Source organism: Gopherus flavomarginatus, chromosome 17, assembly GCF_025201925.1.
Source record: "Gopherus flavomarginatus isolate rGopFla2 chromosome 17, rGopFla2.mat.asm, whole genome shotgun sequence".
Taxonomy (NCBI): Eukaryota; Metazoa; Chordata; order Testudines; family Testudinidae; genus Gopherus; species Gopherus flavomarginatus.
The window spans coordinates 8,699,759-8,715,512 of NC_066633.1; the positions used below are offsets into that span (position 1 = coordinate 8,699,759).

Here is a 15,754-nt window from a genome sequence, read left to right on the forward strand (position 1 = left end):
GTTCATGCAAAAAGCGTGTGCAGGGAAGATGTCTATAGAAATTGCCACCTTGGGAGAAAACCTATGGCATGCAGCGTTGAGCATGTATTTGACCAAACAACTGGAGTTAAGGGCTAAAGTCTGCACAGATAGTCAGCACAAGGGCGTTGCATCCTATTTAAGCCCTATTTTGAGGACATAAGCAGTGCGTAGGTCTCATATTGGCCTTCTGCACAGTGGTGAATTCTAGTTAATGACTGGCTTAGGAGGGAAAGACAGGATCTTGTGTGAAAATATCAATGAAAGTTTAACGCACCACACATAACCCCCTCCCAACTCCTCCCAACAGCTAGCCCCAAATGATTCGCTAATTCTTTTACTCTTGTGCAAGATCTTATACCATGCTCTGTGATTTCAAAACTTTGACTAAGGGTATGTCTACATCTACAATTTTGCAGCGCTGGTTGTTACAGCTGTATTAGTACAGCTGTATAGGGCCAGCGCTGCGGAGTGGCCACACTTACAGCAACCAGCGCTGCAAGTGGTGTTAGATGTGGCCACACTGCAGCGCTGTTGGGCGGCTTCAAGGGGGGTTCGGGGAACGCGAGAGCAAACCGGGAAAGGAGACCAGCTTCGCCGTGGTTTGCTCTCGCGTTCCCCGAACCACCCTGCAAACCACAGGGAAGGAGACCTGCTTGCTCGGGGGTTCGGGGAACGAGAGAGCAAACCGGGAAAGGAGACCAGCTTCGCCGCGGTTTGCTCTCGCGTTCCCCGAACCACCCTGCAAACCGCAGGGAAGGAGACCTGCTTGTTCGGGGAACGCGAGAGCAAACCGCGGCGAAGCTGGTCTCCTTTCCCGGTTTGCTCTCGCGTTCCCCGAACCACCCAGCAAACCGCAGGGAAGGAGACTTGCTTGCTCGGGGGTTCGGGGAACGCGAGAGCAAACCGCGGCGAAGCTGGTCTCCTTTCCCGGTTTGCTCTCGTGTTCCCCGAACCACCCAGCAAACCGCAGGGAAGGAGACCTGCTTGCTCGGGGGTTCGGGGAACGCGAGAGCAAACCGGGGAAGGAGACCAGCTTCGCCGTGGTTTGCTCTCGTGTTCCCCGAACCACCCTGCAAACCGCAGGGAAGGAGACCTGCTTGCTCGGGGGTTCAGGGAACGAGAGAGCAAACCGGGAAAGGAGACCAGCTTCGCCGCGGTTTGCTCTCGCGTTCCCCGAACCACCCTGCAAACCGCAGGGAAGGAGACCTGCTTGCTCGGGGGTTCGGGGAACGAGAGAGCAAACCGGGAAAGGAGACCAGCTTCGCCGCAGTTTGCTCTCGCGTTCCCCGAACCACCCTGCAAACCGCAGGGAAGGAGACCTGCTTGCTCGGGGTTCGGGGAACGCGAGAGCAAACCGGGAAAGGAGACCAGCTTGATTACCAGAGGCTTCCTCAGGTATGCTGGGATACCTGCTTATTCCACGGAGGTCAAGAAAAGCGCTGGTAAGTGTCTATACTTGATTACCAGCGCTGGATCACCAGCGCTGGATCCTCTACACCCGAGACAAAACGGGAGTACGGCCAGCGCTGCAAACAGGGAGTTGCAGCGCTGGTGGTGCCCTGCAGATGTGTACACCTCCTAAGTTGCAGCGCTGTAACCCCCTCACCAGCGCTGCAACTTTGTGATGTAGACAAGCCCTGAAATCCAGACAGTAGCTGCAACCAAAGACCATAGAACTCAGAAAGTCTGGCAAGGGCATCTTGATGCAACTTTGGGGGTTTGTCTTTCGTTTTGGTTTTTCCTCTCTTTGGAATTAGGTCCAACATTAAGCCAGATAAAGCCAACGCGAATCACCACAACTTCCAGATGTACACATTTGAAAAGACGACCAACTGCAAAGCGTGCAAGATGTTTTTAAGGTGAGCAATGCTCTTCTGACTCTTCAGATGAAAACTTTTTTAAAAAACATGCCCATTAAAAATAAAAGTGTAATTGCTCATTCATCATTTCCCTGGTCTTTCACCCAGTCGAGAAAAGATGTGAGTTGGGAAAGGCTAGGAATCTGAGATTCTCTGACTTACCGCTTGTCAGCTGTGGCATTTCAGGCTGTGGCGAATCTGAAATCCGCATTGCTGCTGTTTTCTCATGATTCTTCATATGTCTGATTGCAGTGCTCTAGCTGGGATAACGATACTGCGAATGGTAGCACAGAATCCCACACAATAGGCCCATTTGCCCTGACCCAGGGGGACAAATGTGGGTGGGAACGGGCTGTGGTTTTATCAGTATTTCATGCACACACCTGCCCAACGTTAACTGATAGCTGTGCTGTATTTGCCATTCCCCTAAGATGGAGCCATCTTTGTTCTGCATTTACTCTGGCCCACAAAAGGGGCGATTTTCAAAGGCACAGTGGGCAAAGAGGTACCCAACACCTGCTGAAGGTCAATGGGAAGCCCAGCCTAAGCCTTTTCCACAAACCATGCCGTCATGTCACCAGCTGGGATGTTAGCTGTGCAGTATCATGGTCACGCTACTCAGCCACTCCCTGTGTGGAGCAGTTGGGCTCATGGGCGTCTTCTAGCTCTCCCGACTTGTGGTTATATTTGAACTATAGATTTTAACTCATTAATCTGCACCAAGCCTGGCTGTCTTCCCACATTGGGGCAGCCCACTTACTTGACACCCCACTGCTGTTGCATCGCAGGCAGGCTGATCCAATACGGGAGCAACCAAGAGTTCTCTTGACTGTTAACTCATCCCCAAACCTGGATTCTGCATAACCTTCCATCTTCTGAGGGACTCCATATTCAGCACAGTGGGTCGACTGTCTAACACAGGGGTTCTCAACCTTTTTCTTTCTGAGGCTCCCCCAAGATGCTATAAAAACTCCGTGGCCCACCTTTGCCATAACAACTGGTTTTCTGCATATAGAAGCCAGAGCCAGTGTTAGGGGGTGACAGGTAGGGCAATTGTCTGGGGCCCCATACCACCGGACCCCACAAAGCTAAGTTCAGCTTCAGCCTCGGGTGGCGGGGCTCAGGACTTCAGTCCCATCTGGTGGGGGCTTCAGCTTTCTGCCCTGGGTTCCAGTGAATCTAACACTGGCCCTGCTTGGTGGCCCCCCTGAAACCTGCTCAAGAACCACTGATCTAACAGACATTTCACGGGGACACAATAATGGGAGACTGTCACATGTGAGGTCTTTGTATACTTCTCAGCCCTTTGGCTAGTTGTTTTCAACATCTAAAATGGGTTTGTCTTTTTTATTCCCTCTTTTCATTCTTTTCCTTTCCTCTGCTCTCAATTCACACCCAACTGCCAGACTTCCAGCTCATCTCTGCTGTATCGCATAAATGACCCTAATGATCAGGATAGCCTAGTAACTACAGGAGCTATAAGTCCATGCCCCTGTCCCATTGCTATGGGAAAGCAGGTACAAATATCTGGCCATTTGACAGGAAACAGAATCCTTTATGCATCATTGCAGAGTTTCAGCAAGGAGCAAGAATTGCTGGCCTGAGGCTATAGATAAATCTTGCATGCAAGGACCATACACTGACGCCATAACCTGCCCAAGGGGGCTGCTTATTGCCTGGCCTACCCAATGGCAAATGAAATTCTCATTAGCTCAACAAATGTTGCATTAAGAAATTCCTTGTGAATATAGAATTGTGTGCATTGTCGCTGCTGGTCTTTATATGCTATTCTGAGACCCTCTCCATCAATAACATTTAATAGCTAAACTAATCAGGATTCACATAAACAGTGTATCCATGTGGGTTTTTGCTATACAGTCCTGCAAGCTCATGATCTGGTAACTAATGACAAGCTATCATTTAGTAAGAGGTCTTTGACCTTAATACTGCATATTTCATAGGGGGAATTTGAAAGCACATCACAAGAAATTAGGTTTCAAAAACCACCTCCCTATCTCTGCCTCCTGAGGGTGGCTAAATCCTATTATCCCTACTTCACAGATAAATAAACTGAGGCACAGGGAGGTTAAGTGATTTACCTAAGGTCAAATGGCAGAGCTGGGAATAAATCGCAGCAGTTTTCAGGTATCTAAAAGGGTGTCATCAGGAGGAGGGAGAAAACTTGTTCACCTTAGCCTCCAATGATAGAACAAGAAGCAATGGGCTTAAACTGCAGCAAGGGAGCTTTAGGTTGGACATTAGGAAAAAGTTCCTAACTGTCAGGGTAGTTAAACACTGGAATAGATTGCCTAGGGAAGTTGTGGAATCTCCATCTCTGGAGATATTTAAGAGTAGGTTAGATAAATGTCTATCAGGGATGGTCTAGACAGTGTTTGGTCCTGCCATGATGGCAGGGGACTGGACTCGATGACCTCTCGAGGTCCCTTCCAGTCCTAGAGTCTATGAGTCTATGAGTCTGATAGTCTTAACTACACCAGAGGTATGTCCTCCTTTCAGTGTGATGCCCATCAGTGGTAGTATAACTTCATGACCAGTGTAGATTTGTCTATATTAACTCTGTAGAAGTGTCAGGTTCTTTTTAAACACAGATCATACACTCTTCTCCGGTTTGTTCATGTGTTCCCACTGACCAATTTGATACCTTAGCTTAATCCTCCTCTGCCCAAAAACACCAATGCTTATTGCTGGGATTTTAGACTCAGTGGAAGATTTTATTGAATGAATTTGACCTTCCCTGCTTGAAAATGGCTGAGATTTTATCCCAACATTATGACGTCAGCTGTCTAGCCTTCTGCAGATATACAGCAAGCTCAACGGGGAAATAGGGCTCTGTGTTGGTGTTCGGCTTTCATCAGGTGGTGTTTGGCCTTCCATAAGGGTGTAGCTTTCATAAGTGGATGGCTTGCAGGGATGGTACGGGGTAGGGAGTCTACTCACTGCCAAGTCACCAGCTTGAAGCTCCAGGTTAGAGGTGACTGCAGGTTACCACCTGATGAATCTGGGGCCCTGACATGAAATGAGCTGGTGGTTTCAATCCACTTCTTAGGGGACACATGCCCACGTTGCAAAAGTCACAGTTGTCGTTGGCACAGATCCACCCACGTGGGCCATCATCAGCAGAGAAGCTGATGAATGAATGAAGGAGAAGGCTGAGCAACCATCATCTCCCCAGATGTGGAGAGTAGAGTAGAGCCATGTTTCCTTCCTAGTACTCTTATTCCTGCAGGATGGATGCACTGAACCATTGTCAATCTGGCACCTTTCACGTATGTTAGTCACTAGCAAAAAAAAACAGTAAAAAGTTTACAGAATGAACTATCATGCAAGAAGTAAAACAAATGGAGAACTGGGTAAGAATATCAAGGAGGGGACTGGAATGAAGAAATTTTCAACTTCTCTTTTTACAGAGGAACTTTCTATCAGGGCTATCTGTGCATGAAATGTGGAGCAGGTGCTCATAAAGAATGCTTGGAAATTATTCCTCCCTGCAAGATCAGTAAGTCTTTTGACATTTTAGTGTTTTTTAAAAGGGCGTGGCTTCTTATGAATGATCTGATAGATAAAGGTTGTTTTCTTACTAGCACTAAATGTCATCCACTGTTTTATGGCCAGTTTTGAATAGATTAAGAAAAATTTTTTAAGAGTTTTCCATCCACTTCCTAATATGGCAACTCACTGTGTGTAGCTCTTGTGTGTGTGAGTATGTATGGGTATATGTATATTCTGACTATTTCAAGTAGTCCCCTGTAGTAAATATACATATATTTCAGGGGACTACTCTGAATACAGTAAAGGAACATAAAGCCAGCCAGCAAGTTGGAAAGATACTTAATAATCCCTACCATGCAGCAGATGGGATCTTGCAACCAACTTGACTGATTCATAGAATCATGTAATATAAGGGTTGGAGGAGACTTCAGGGGGTCATCTAGTCCAACCCCTTGCTCAAAGCAGGACCAATCCCCAGACAGATTTTTGCCCCAGATCCCTAAATGGCCCCCTCAAGGATTGAACTCTCAACCTTGGGTTTAGCAGGCCAATGCTCAAACCACTGAGGTATCTCTCCCCCGTAAAATAAATCCCCCTGCAGGCAGATTCGCTGAAGCTAATGTTAGAAGAGACTTACTTTAGTAGGACATGAAGTACAGGATCTATAGATCCGATTTAGGAGCAATCTTGAGATTCCTACCCAAACAGCTGTTGACTGGGAAGCTGCAGAGTTTGGCTGCGGGTTGTGGGACGCAGAAGGGTTACAGAAGGTAATTTACTGCACTGTTTAATACCCCTTCTTGGCTAAGTCTTGTCAAACCAGTCTCTGAGAAGACGAAGTCTTCTTTCCTCCAGGTGAAGGTAAAAGTGTTGCCGCTTAGAAAGCAACAAGGATAGGGAAAATGGACAACAATGAAGGAAAATTCCATCAGGCCCCCTAAGGGGGCAGGGGAGTGTGTGTGTGTGTGTGTGTGTGTGTGTGTGTGTGTATAATGGAGACAAACAAATAGGCTGCCAGTAGATGGCTCCATTGGGGTACTATATTTACACCTGCAACTGCTCTGATGTGGTGGTTGCTGGGGCAGTTCTGAGTCTAATTTCTAATTGGCATTTGGGCAATATAACCACACAATGCTCTTTCTCTCTCTCACCCTCAAGCCCCCACCACACACGCAGCCAGGCGCAAATCCGCAGGGTGCGGCTCAGGATGTGTTTGTCACCAAAGAGTTGTTTGCAGGCCTGAGGTGTGTTGGCAGAGCTGAGTGTGATTTGGGGTCTGAGCCACAGCCCAGTGATATGGATGGAAAGGTTCCTACTGACTTCAGTGGGCGTTGGAGGAAGTCTGTAGTGCCTCACTTTTGGTCCCTTCTGTCAAGATGATGAGCACTGCAGCTGCTTGAGTTATGCCATGGAGTGGAGGAAAGTGCAAAACAGAGGGCTGTTTCCCCCTAAATTAACCAATTATTTTAACATTTATTTTCAGGTTCTCCAGCAGACCAGGTACGTTTGTTTAACAAGCCTCTCATTCCCTCCTAACTCCGTCAGGCAGGGGCTGTGGGGGGCATCTGTGTTTCACTAGTCCAGACTGAATTACAGCTGTTAGCTTTCAACTAACCCTGGAGGCACCATGGGCCTTGGGGAGGGTCCCCAGCAGTCACTGCAAATGTTACATTGGATAATATCCCTGTCACGTCATCCTAGGGACCTGATCCTACAAGGAGCTGATCACCCCCCAATTTCCTTTCACTTCTGTGGGATTTTGGGGATCTGAGCACCTCTCAGGATAAGTACTGCTAACAGATGTCCTTCATTTTAGACCAGAATTGGCCTGTTCCACATGTGCCTTGCTTGTCAGTTGTGGTGATCACCGTCAGATGTGCTGACTCACAATGCTGCAATGGCTCTGCATTCTGAGCTATCACAGATGGAGAACTTGGGCAGCAGGATAAATTTTCACCTCAGTATTTCCCCTGCTAAAACTGTGAAGGTTCCTCATACAGAGAATGGAAACCTTCCTGTCCCTCAAGTGAAGGATTGTGGGTAGCTGCAGCATGATATGCCCCTCGCCTTAGGAAAAAATGGAATCTGCAGAGGGATCTTTGCGGTGATCAGGGCAAGAGCAGAGGTTACTATGGTACTTAAGGGCATCTCATTTTATCTTTAAATACATTCAGTTGAAGTAAGTTTTAGTGAACATAAACTATTTTCTCTCTCTTTGCAGGACTCATTAAATACAGGACCTGGTAAGAGTGGTGTTGGTGTTTTGTAAATGGGTAACATAGGGGAGGCAGCATTGGGATCTGGTTCAAAGAGGCTGATGATGGCACATTTTGGAAGGGGCTCTCATACAATGCTTGCACCTAAAGCCTGGTCTACACTTAAGTATCAGAGGGGTAGCCATATTAGTCTGGATCTGTAAAAGCGGCAAAGAGTCCTGTGGCACCATATAGACTAACAGATGTATTGGAGCATGAGCTTTCATGGGTGAATTCATTGCATCTGATGAAGTGGCCATTCACCCACAAAAGCTCATGCTCCAATACGTCTGTTAGTCTATAAGGTGCCACAGGACTCTTTGCCATGTCTACACTTAAGTTATACTGGTACAACTATGTTGGTTAGGAGGATGATTTTTTGCCAACATAGTTATGCCACTAAAACCCCACACTTATACTAGCATGAAGGGCTTTAAACTAGGTTCGACGGGGACAGGTGAGCAAAGCCCACAGGAAAGTGGGGAACAAGACCTGGGAGATGGGTTGGAAACAGGAGGGAGCACGGGCTATAATGGCAGAGAGGAAGGAGGGTCAGGGCAAAGCTGGGAGGCAAAATCAAACAAGTATCTTAGATGCCTTTATACAAATGCAAGAAGTATGGGTAATAAGCAGGAAGAACTGGAAGTGCTAATAAACAAATACAACTATGACATAATTGGCATTACTGAAACTTGGTGGGATAATACACACGACTGGAATGTTGGTGTGGATGGGTATAGTTTGCTCAGGAAGGATAGACAGGGGAAAAAGGGAGGAGGTGTTGCCTTATATATTAAAAATGTACACACTTGGACTGAGGTGGAGATGGACATAGGAGACGGAAGGGTGGAGAGTCTCTGGGTTAGGCTAAAAGGGGTAAAAAACACAGGTGATGTCGTGCTGGGAGTCTACTACAGGCCACCTAATCAGGCGGAAGAGGTGGATGAGGCTTTTTTCAAACAACTAACAAAATCATCCAAAGCCCAAGATTTGGTGGTGATGGGGGACTTCAACTATCCAGATATATGTTGGGACAATAACACCGCGGGGCACAGACTATCCAATAAGTTCCTGGACTGCATTGCAGACAACTTTTTATTTCAGAAAGTTGAAAAAGCTACTAGGGGGGAAGCTGTTCTAGACTTGATTTTAACAAATAGGGAGGAACTTGTTGAGAATTTGAAAGTAGAAGGAAGCTTGGGTGAAAGTGATCATGAAATCATAGAATTTGCAATTCTAAGGAAGGGTAGAAGGGAGTACAGCAGAATAGAGACAATGGATTTCAGGAAGGCGGATTTTGGTAAGCTCAGAGAGCTGATAGGCAAGGTCCCATGGGAATTAAGACTGAGGGGAAAAACAACTGAGGAAAGTTGGCAGTTTTTCAAAGGGACGCTATTAAGGGCCCAAAAGCAAGTTATTCCAATGGTTAGGAAAGATAGAAAATGTGGCAAAAGACCACCTTGGCTTACCCTTGAGATCTTGCGTGACCTACAAAATAAAAAGGCGTCATATAAAAAATGGAAACTAGGGCAGATCACGAAGGATGAATATAGGCAAATAACACAGGAATGCAGAGGCAAGATTAGAAAAGCAAAAGCACAAAATGAACTCAAGCTAGCTATGGGAATAAAGGGAAACAAGAAGACTTTTTATCAATACATTCGAAGCAAGAGGAAGACTAAGGACAGGGTAGGCCCACTGCTCAATGAGGAGGGGGGTAACAGTAACGGGAGACTTGGAAATGGCAGAGATGCTTAATGACTTCTTTGTTTCGGTCTTCACTGAGAAGTCTGAAGGAATGTCTAGTATAGTGAATGCTTACGGGAAGAGGGTTGATTTAGAAGAGAAAATAAGCAAAGAGCAAGTAAAAAATCACTTAGAAAAGTTAGATGCCTGCAAGTCACCAGGGCCTGATGAAATGCATCCTAGAATACTGAAGGAGTTAATAGAAGAGGTATCTGAGCCTCTAGCTATTATCTTTGGGAAATCATGGGAGACGGGGGAGATTCCAGAAGACTGGAAGGGGGCAAATATAGTGCCCATCTATAAAAAGGGAAATAAAAACAACCCAGGAAACTACAGACCAGTTAGTTTAACTTCTGTGCCAGGGAAGATAATGGAGCAGGTAATCAAAGAAATCATCTGCAAACACTTGGAAGGTGGTAAGGTGATCGGGAATAGCCAGCATGGATTTGTAAAGAACAAATCATGTCAAACTAATCTGATAACATTCTTTGATAGGATAACGAGCCTTGTGGATAAGGGAGAAGCGGTGGATGTGATATATCTAGACTTCAGTAAGGCATTTGATACAGTCTCGCATGATATTCTTATAGATAAGCTAGGAAAGTACAATTTAGATGGGGCTACTATAAGGTGGGTGCATAACTGGCTGGATAACCGTACTCAGAGAGTAGTTGTTAATGGCTCCCAATCCTGCTGGAAAGGTATAACAAGTGGGGTTCCGCAGGGTTCTGTTTTGGGACCGGTTCTGTTCAATATCTTCATCAACGATTTAGATGTTGGCATAGAAAGTACGCTTATTAAGTTTGCAGATGATACCAAACTGGGAGGGATTGCAACTGCTTTGGAGGACAGGGTCAAAATTCAAAATGATCTGGACAAGTTGGAGAAATGGTCTGAGGTAAACAGGATGAAGTTCAATAAAGATAAATGCAAAGTGCTCCACTTAGGAAGGAACAATCAGTTTCACACATACAGAATGGGAGGAGACTGTCTAGGAAGGAGTATGGCAGAAAGAGATCTAGGGGTCATAGTGGACCACAAGCTTAATATGAGTCAACAGTGTGATACTGTTGCAAAAAAAGCAAACGTGATTCTGGGATGCATTAACAGGTGTGTTGTAAACAAGACACGAGAAGTCATTCTTCCGCTTTACTCTGCGCTGGTCAGGCCCCAACTGGAGTATTGTGTCCAGTTCTGGGCACCGCATTTCAAGAAAGATGTGGAGAAATTGGAGAGGGTCCAGAGAAGAGCAACAAGAATGATTAAAGGTCTTGAGAACATGACCTATGAAGGAAGGCTGAAGGAATTGGGTTTGTTTAGTTTGGAAAAGAGAAGACTGAGAGGGGACATGATAGCAGTTTTCAGGTATCTAAAAGGGTGTCATCAGGAGGAGGGAGAAAACTTGTTCACCTTAGCCTCCAATGATAGAACAAGAAGCAATGGGCTTAAACTGCAGCAAGGGAGATTTAGGTTGGACATTAGGAAAAAGTTCCTAACTGTCAGGGTAGTTAAACACTGGAATAGATTGCCTAGGGAAGTTGTGGAATCTCCATCTCTGGAGATATTTAAGAGTAGGTTAGATAAATGTCTATCAGGGATGGTCTAGACAGTATTTGGTCCTGCCATGAGGGCAGGGGACTGGACTCGATGACCTCTCGAGGTCCCTTCCAGTCCTAGAGTCTATGAGTCTATGAGTCTATGAAGGTGCCTTATACCAGTATAACTGCATCCACACTGAGGGGTGGTGGTGGTGATTGTTTTTTTGTGTTTTGCTGCTTTAACAGTACCAGTATAGGGCTGGTTTACACAGAAAAGTTACATTGGCAGAGTTACATCTCTCGGGGTGTGAAAAATCCACATCCGTGAGAGATGTAGTTAAGCCAACCTTCCTCCATTGTATACAGCACTAGGTTGATAGGAATAATTCTTCCATCAGCCTAGCTACTGCTTCTCAGGGAGTTGGAATGACTACACTGATGGGAGAACCCCTCCCTTTGCTGTAGTAAGTGTCTACACTGAAGCACTGCTGTTGCATTTTAAGTGTGGGTGTAGCCATATTTAAAGCAGCAAAACTTTCGTATGTAGACAAGCCTTAAGAAGCCATGAGACTGGGGTAACCCTCATTCTGCTCACAGGCACGTGCCTTCACAGTTATGGCTGAGATTGAGGAGGATGATACTATGGTCTGAGCACCTGCTTAGGACTTGGAAGACCCAGGCTAAAGTCACTGCTCCACCACAGACTTTCTGTGTGGCCTTGGACCAGTCACTTAGCCGCCTCTCAGTTCCCATGTCTATCATGGGGACAACAGCACTGCCCAGTCTCCCTGGGATTGTGAAGATAAATACATTAAACATGGGGAGGTGCTCAGATACTCCGGCAGTGAGGGCAGTATAAGTGTGGTTGTTACAGGAAAGCCCGGACTGGGGGAGAAGTCCTCCTAATCCAAGCTGGTGACATGGACATTTTGAGCATGAGCATGCTGCTCTCATTAGCTGCGAGGTGGGAGTGAGGTAAAAGCAGCTGAAAAGAAGCTAAGTTAAATATTGTCAGTTGAGTGCGGCAGGGGAGGTATATTTAACACATGATCATTCGCAGCACAGAATGTCAGTTCTAAATCCCATCAACAGTCAATGAGAGCTGGGCACCTAACTCGTTGTCCCCTCAGAAATCCTAATCTGTGTCACTCAGCCTGGGATGATTCGCGCGTGGCTTGTTGTTGCCCAACTAAAGCCTGCCTGAGATTTCACGGTTCCAAGGCAGGTGCCATCTTTGCAGCTGGGGGTCAGTTGGGCCCATCGTTATCTGCCCCCAATGTTTTAGCTTGCCAGACACTCTCATGCTAGCCATGTAGCTTGAGCAAATCAAAGCGCCTTTCCATGAGCATGAATGAGCTACGCCGGCAAATCCTGACCGCTAGTGTTCTCTGGGTTAGTGGCTCACAAGATGGCCTTCTCGTAACAATAGGTTTTGTTTTCTTTCTCTTTCAAGGTCCTAAAATGGTGGCTGTTCAGAATTACCATGGCAACCCAGCTCACCCAGGAAAGCCAGTGTTAACATTTCAGACCGGGGACATAATAGAACTGCTCAGAGGGGACCCGGATTCGCAGTGGTGGGAAGTGAGTGAAGTTGTTCTTTGGAAATGTTCAGAAGTCCTTACACAGAGGCTACTGGCTAGTCATAAAGTTCTTACTTATTTATTTCCCCCTTTGGACTTTTATTCACTGGAGTTTGCCAGCCGTCCTCCAAATAAATTCTCTGAGGCATATTTTCAGCTTGTCAGGGTGTTCTCCGAACATGCGCAGTTCTCCGAAACTGGAGCAAAGAATCCAATTTCTTTGGCACGGTGCTGACATTAATCTTTATTTACAGGGGAGGTTAATACAGACAAAGAAGTCTGGTTATTTTCCCAGTTCATCAGTGAAGCCCTGTCCTGTGGACGCCAGGGTAAGTGCATAAAAACAGACCTGAGCCCAACACCTCCAAGCTTGGGCATGCTCAGGTTTGGGGGGTTTGGCTTGGGACCCATCTCCTAAAGCAAGACAACTTAAATCATGGGCTGTACACCAGCATGCAGCCGGAGTATCTCTGCTTGTTGGAGTCACTCCGGATATAACTGATGTAAGCCTCAACTGGGAACTGTCTTCCTTGCTGTCGGGATTTTGTTTGAGATGGGTGATTATTTATGCTCAAAATGGGCAAGTTCATCACTTGATGCTGGCTTGGATGGATGCCTTTTTCCAGAGCGTAGCTTCACACGCTGCCTTGCCTGGGACCTCCAGCTATGCCTAGGAGAGACTATAGCACCTCCTGAAGTGTGAGTTTTGCCTGCAGGCCTGGCTCAGTCACGGAGGACTGAAGGATGTGTTGGGGGAGATTTCTGACCGAGGCTCAAGGTCAGGCAGGGACACTCGATGGAGTCTGCAAATTATTTCACTTAAAGGGGGACAGCCATGCTTATTTATCAGGCTAAAAGAATTGCCTTTGATGGTGCTTTGTACCTTCACAGTGGCCTGGTCTTGGAGACCTCTAATGTGTTGGGTGGTTGTGTTAATGGGTAACCAAGTGAAGTCCCATCTATTAATTTAATTTTCCATTTTCTGCCAATTAACTGAAACTGAGCCAGTGCATTGAGCCATTTGCTAGCAGTTATGAAAGGACTGGAGGAGTGTAGATCATTGGCACTTACCCAGTAAGGGGAGCCTGGTATTCTTCAGTCCAGCCCTAAACCCTAAATTTGGCCCATACTGGGTTTTGGGGCTTGATCTTTCCATTAACTCCTGTGGGCTTTGGGACCCTTAGAGTAAATGAGTCTTCTGAGTAAGTGAATTCTCGACTCACGCTGCACAGCAATTGCAGGTGTCTCGTGCATGTTGTGCGCTCTCCTTAGTGTAACATGCACTTTGCTTCTCCCTTAGCACACTCTTCCCTCACTCCTATTGCAACTCCCCGGCTCCTTGCCCTTGCACCTTTAACTTCTTCATTCCGTTCAACTGCATTTTAACAAGTGCTTTAGCACAAGGATGTGTGACAGCCAGAAGTCAGGGACTAATTTTCCAACCTGGGCTTCTTTCCAAATCTGGGGTCTTCATTCACAAAACCCACTGCCTAGCTCAGCCTTGCTCATTCTCTGCACCTTTGCTGGCCTATTTTAGGGGAGTATGCCCAAGCCCCGTAAAACATATAACTTTATTAACGTATCTTTAGTACTGCAGTAAATGCATTCTTCCTATTCAGGCTTTACATGTAACCCATGCAAATGCTCCTCTCACTTCCCCATTTAAACCCTGGCAATAGCCTTTAGTCTGCTTGGGTGATGTGCTTGGCCATGGTTTGACCCAGATGCCAATTCCCTGACCTGCTGGCTTGTGGGGCTATTTGTATAATCTTTAGACCACAAGCCGTGCTGCCATGGGGCCAGTGTTGGTCAGGGATAACTTCCAGTGACTCATCTGCTCCCCTCCACCTTATCTTTGTGCTTGGACTAAGAAAAAGATTGTCCCAAAATGTTAACAGAAATAAAAACGGGTTGAGGACCAGATGTTTTCAGCCAGTGGGCAATGCAGTGTGGTTCAGTGGATAGGGCACTGCACTACCCTGGGAATCTAGAAGACCTGGGTTCTCTTCTTAGCATCACCCCTTGCTTGCTACGTGACCTTGGGCAAGTTTACTTACCTCTGTGGGCCCCGATTTCATCATCTGCAGCTTGGGGATAATGCTGACCCAGCACTGTCAGGTGCTTTGAGATTGCACTTGAAAGAAGCTAAGTGGTGGTTGGTTGTTAACAAGTTTTCAAAGCTTTGAATTACTCTTAGGCTATGTCTGCACTTACGGGGGCTTGAATTGCATGTCCCCCTAGCACGGGTATAAATAGCAGTGTGGACGGCAAGCCCCTGCTTAGCTGAGTAGAGCAAAGACATGCCGAGACCTTAGGGAAGGAACCCTGCAGGGTCTCTACCTGCCCAAGCAGTGCAGTGTCCCCCTGCTGGAACCTATCTCTCCTCTAGAGACATGCCCTGTCTCGTATAGCACCCCACCACTGTGTGAATGCAGCCCGCTTTTCACTGCAGCATGTAGCCACACGTAGCACCACAGACGGGTCAGATAAATCAAAATACCCAATACACTTGGCATAGCTGGTTTGTGTGTGCGCGCCAATGAGAGAATCTGTTGATTATAACCCTCTTCCTCTGACTCCGAGGCCAATAACTCGTAAAATGCTTGGCACATAAAAATGCTCCCATACAGAGGAGTGTGTCCAAGATGATCTATAATCTAATTAGGATCAGCGCTCCACAGTAATAAGCGGTGTTCTCTTTGCTGTAGCCTCCCATCAGCCGGCCTCCTTCAAGAGAAATAGACTACACGGCGTATCCTTGGTAAGTTGGTTGTTAAATGAGACATTCTGATAGAAATGCTTTACTACCGACATAAAGATATATTGGCTTTACCCTTTAATTCCATTACTTTTGTCACAAATCCGCTATGGGATAAATTATGAATGCACTTTGGAAGCTCCCTTCATCCTCACCTCTCCCCAACTCCCCTGTCCACTGTCGATGTACAGGAGCCCGTGCGACTTTCAGACAAGTAGGGCTAAAATGGCATAGTCAGTTAGTGCATTAGCATTTCACTTCCGAAGTCTTGAGTTTTAATGCCGACTTCAGAGCCTGATCCAATGGCAGCTGAAATCAATGGGACTCCTTTTACATGGACTGCAGTGGGCTTTGGATCAGAGCACAGGTGGGAAATGCATTTGTTGAGCTCTTGCTACTTTGCTTGGGTTGGCAGGTCCCTGCTCAGGAGAAGGGTGTTGGATGTTGGTGTAGGGCATGGGCAGATCTTTGCAGGAGAAGCTTGCCC

General features: G+C 46.6%; 1 protein-coding gene and 1 long non-coding RNA gene across 4 annotated transcripts in view; one reads left to right on the plus strand and one right to left on the minus strand.

Moving 5' to 3' along the window:
• Nucleotides 1–1,634, minus strand: part of LOC127036231 (uncharacterized) — a 243,702-nt gene extending 242,068 nt beyond the window's left edge. The window contains exons 1-2 of the long non-coding RNA XR_007770046.1: nucleotides 1,002–1,634; nucleotides 671–783 (exon numbers count right to left, since the gene is read on the minus strand). This is a non-coding gene — a long non-coding RNA (uncharacterized LOC127036231). The remainder of the gene's footprint in view (nucleotides 1–670; nucleotides 784–1,001) is intronic.
• Nucleotides 1–15,754, plus strand: part of VAV2 (vav guanine nucleotide exchange factor 2) — a 316,987-nt gene that overhangs the window by 287,919 nt on the left and 13,314 nt on the right. For all 3 annotated transcript variants that reach the window (XM_050926981.1, XM_050926983.1, XM_050926982.1), the window contains 7 exons: nucleotides 1,779–1,880; nucleotides 5,309–5,397; nucleotides 6,874–6,890; nucleotides 7,612–7,633; nucleotides 12,383–12,510; nucleotides 12,764–12,838; nucleotides 15,218–15,270. In XM_050926981.1, the coding sequence (XP_050782938.1) occupies nucleotides 1,779–1,880; nucleotides 5,309–5,397; nucleotides 6,874–6,890; nucleotides 7,612–7,633; nucleotides 12,383–12,510; nucleotides 12,764–12,838; nucleotides 15,218–15,270 (486 nt within the window). The remainder of the gene's footprint in view (nucleotides 1–1,778; nucleotides 1,881–5,308; nucleotides 5,398–6,873; nucleotides 6,891–7,611; nucleotides 7,634–12,382; nucleotides 12,511–12,763; nucleotides 12,839–15,217; nucleotides 15,271–15,754) is intronic.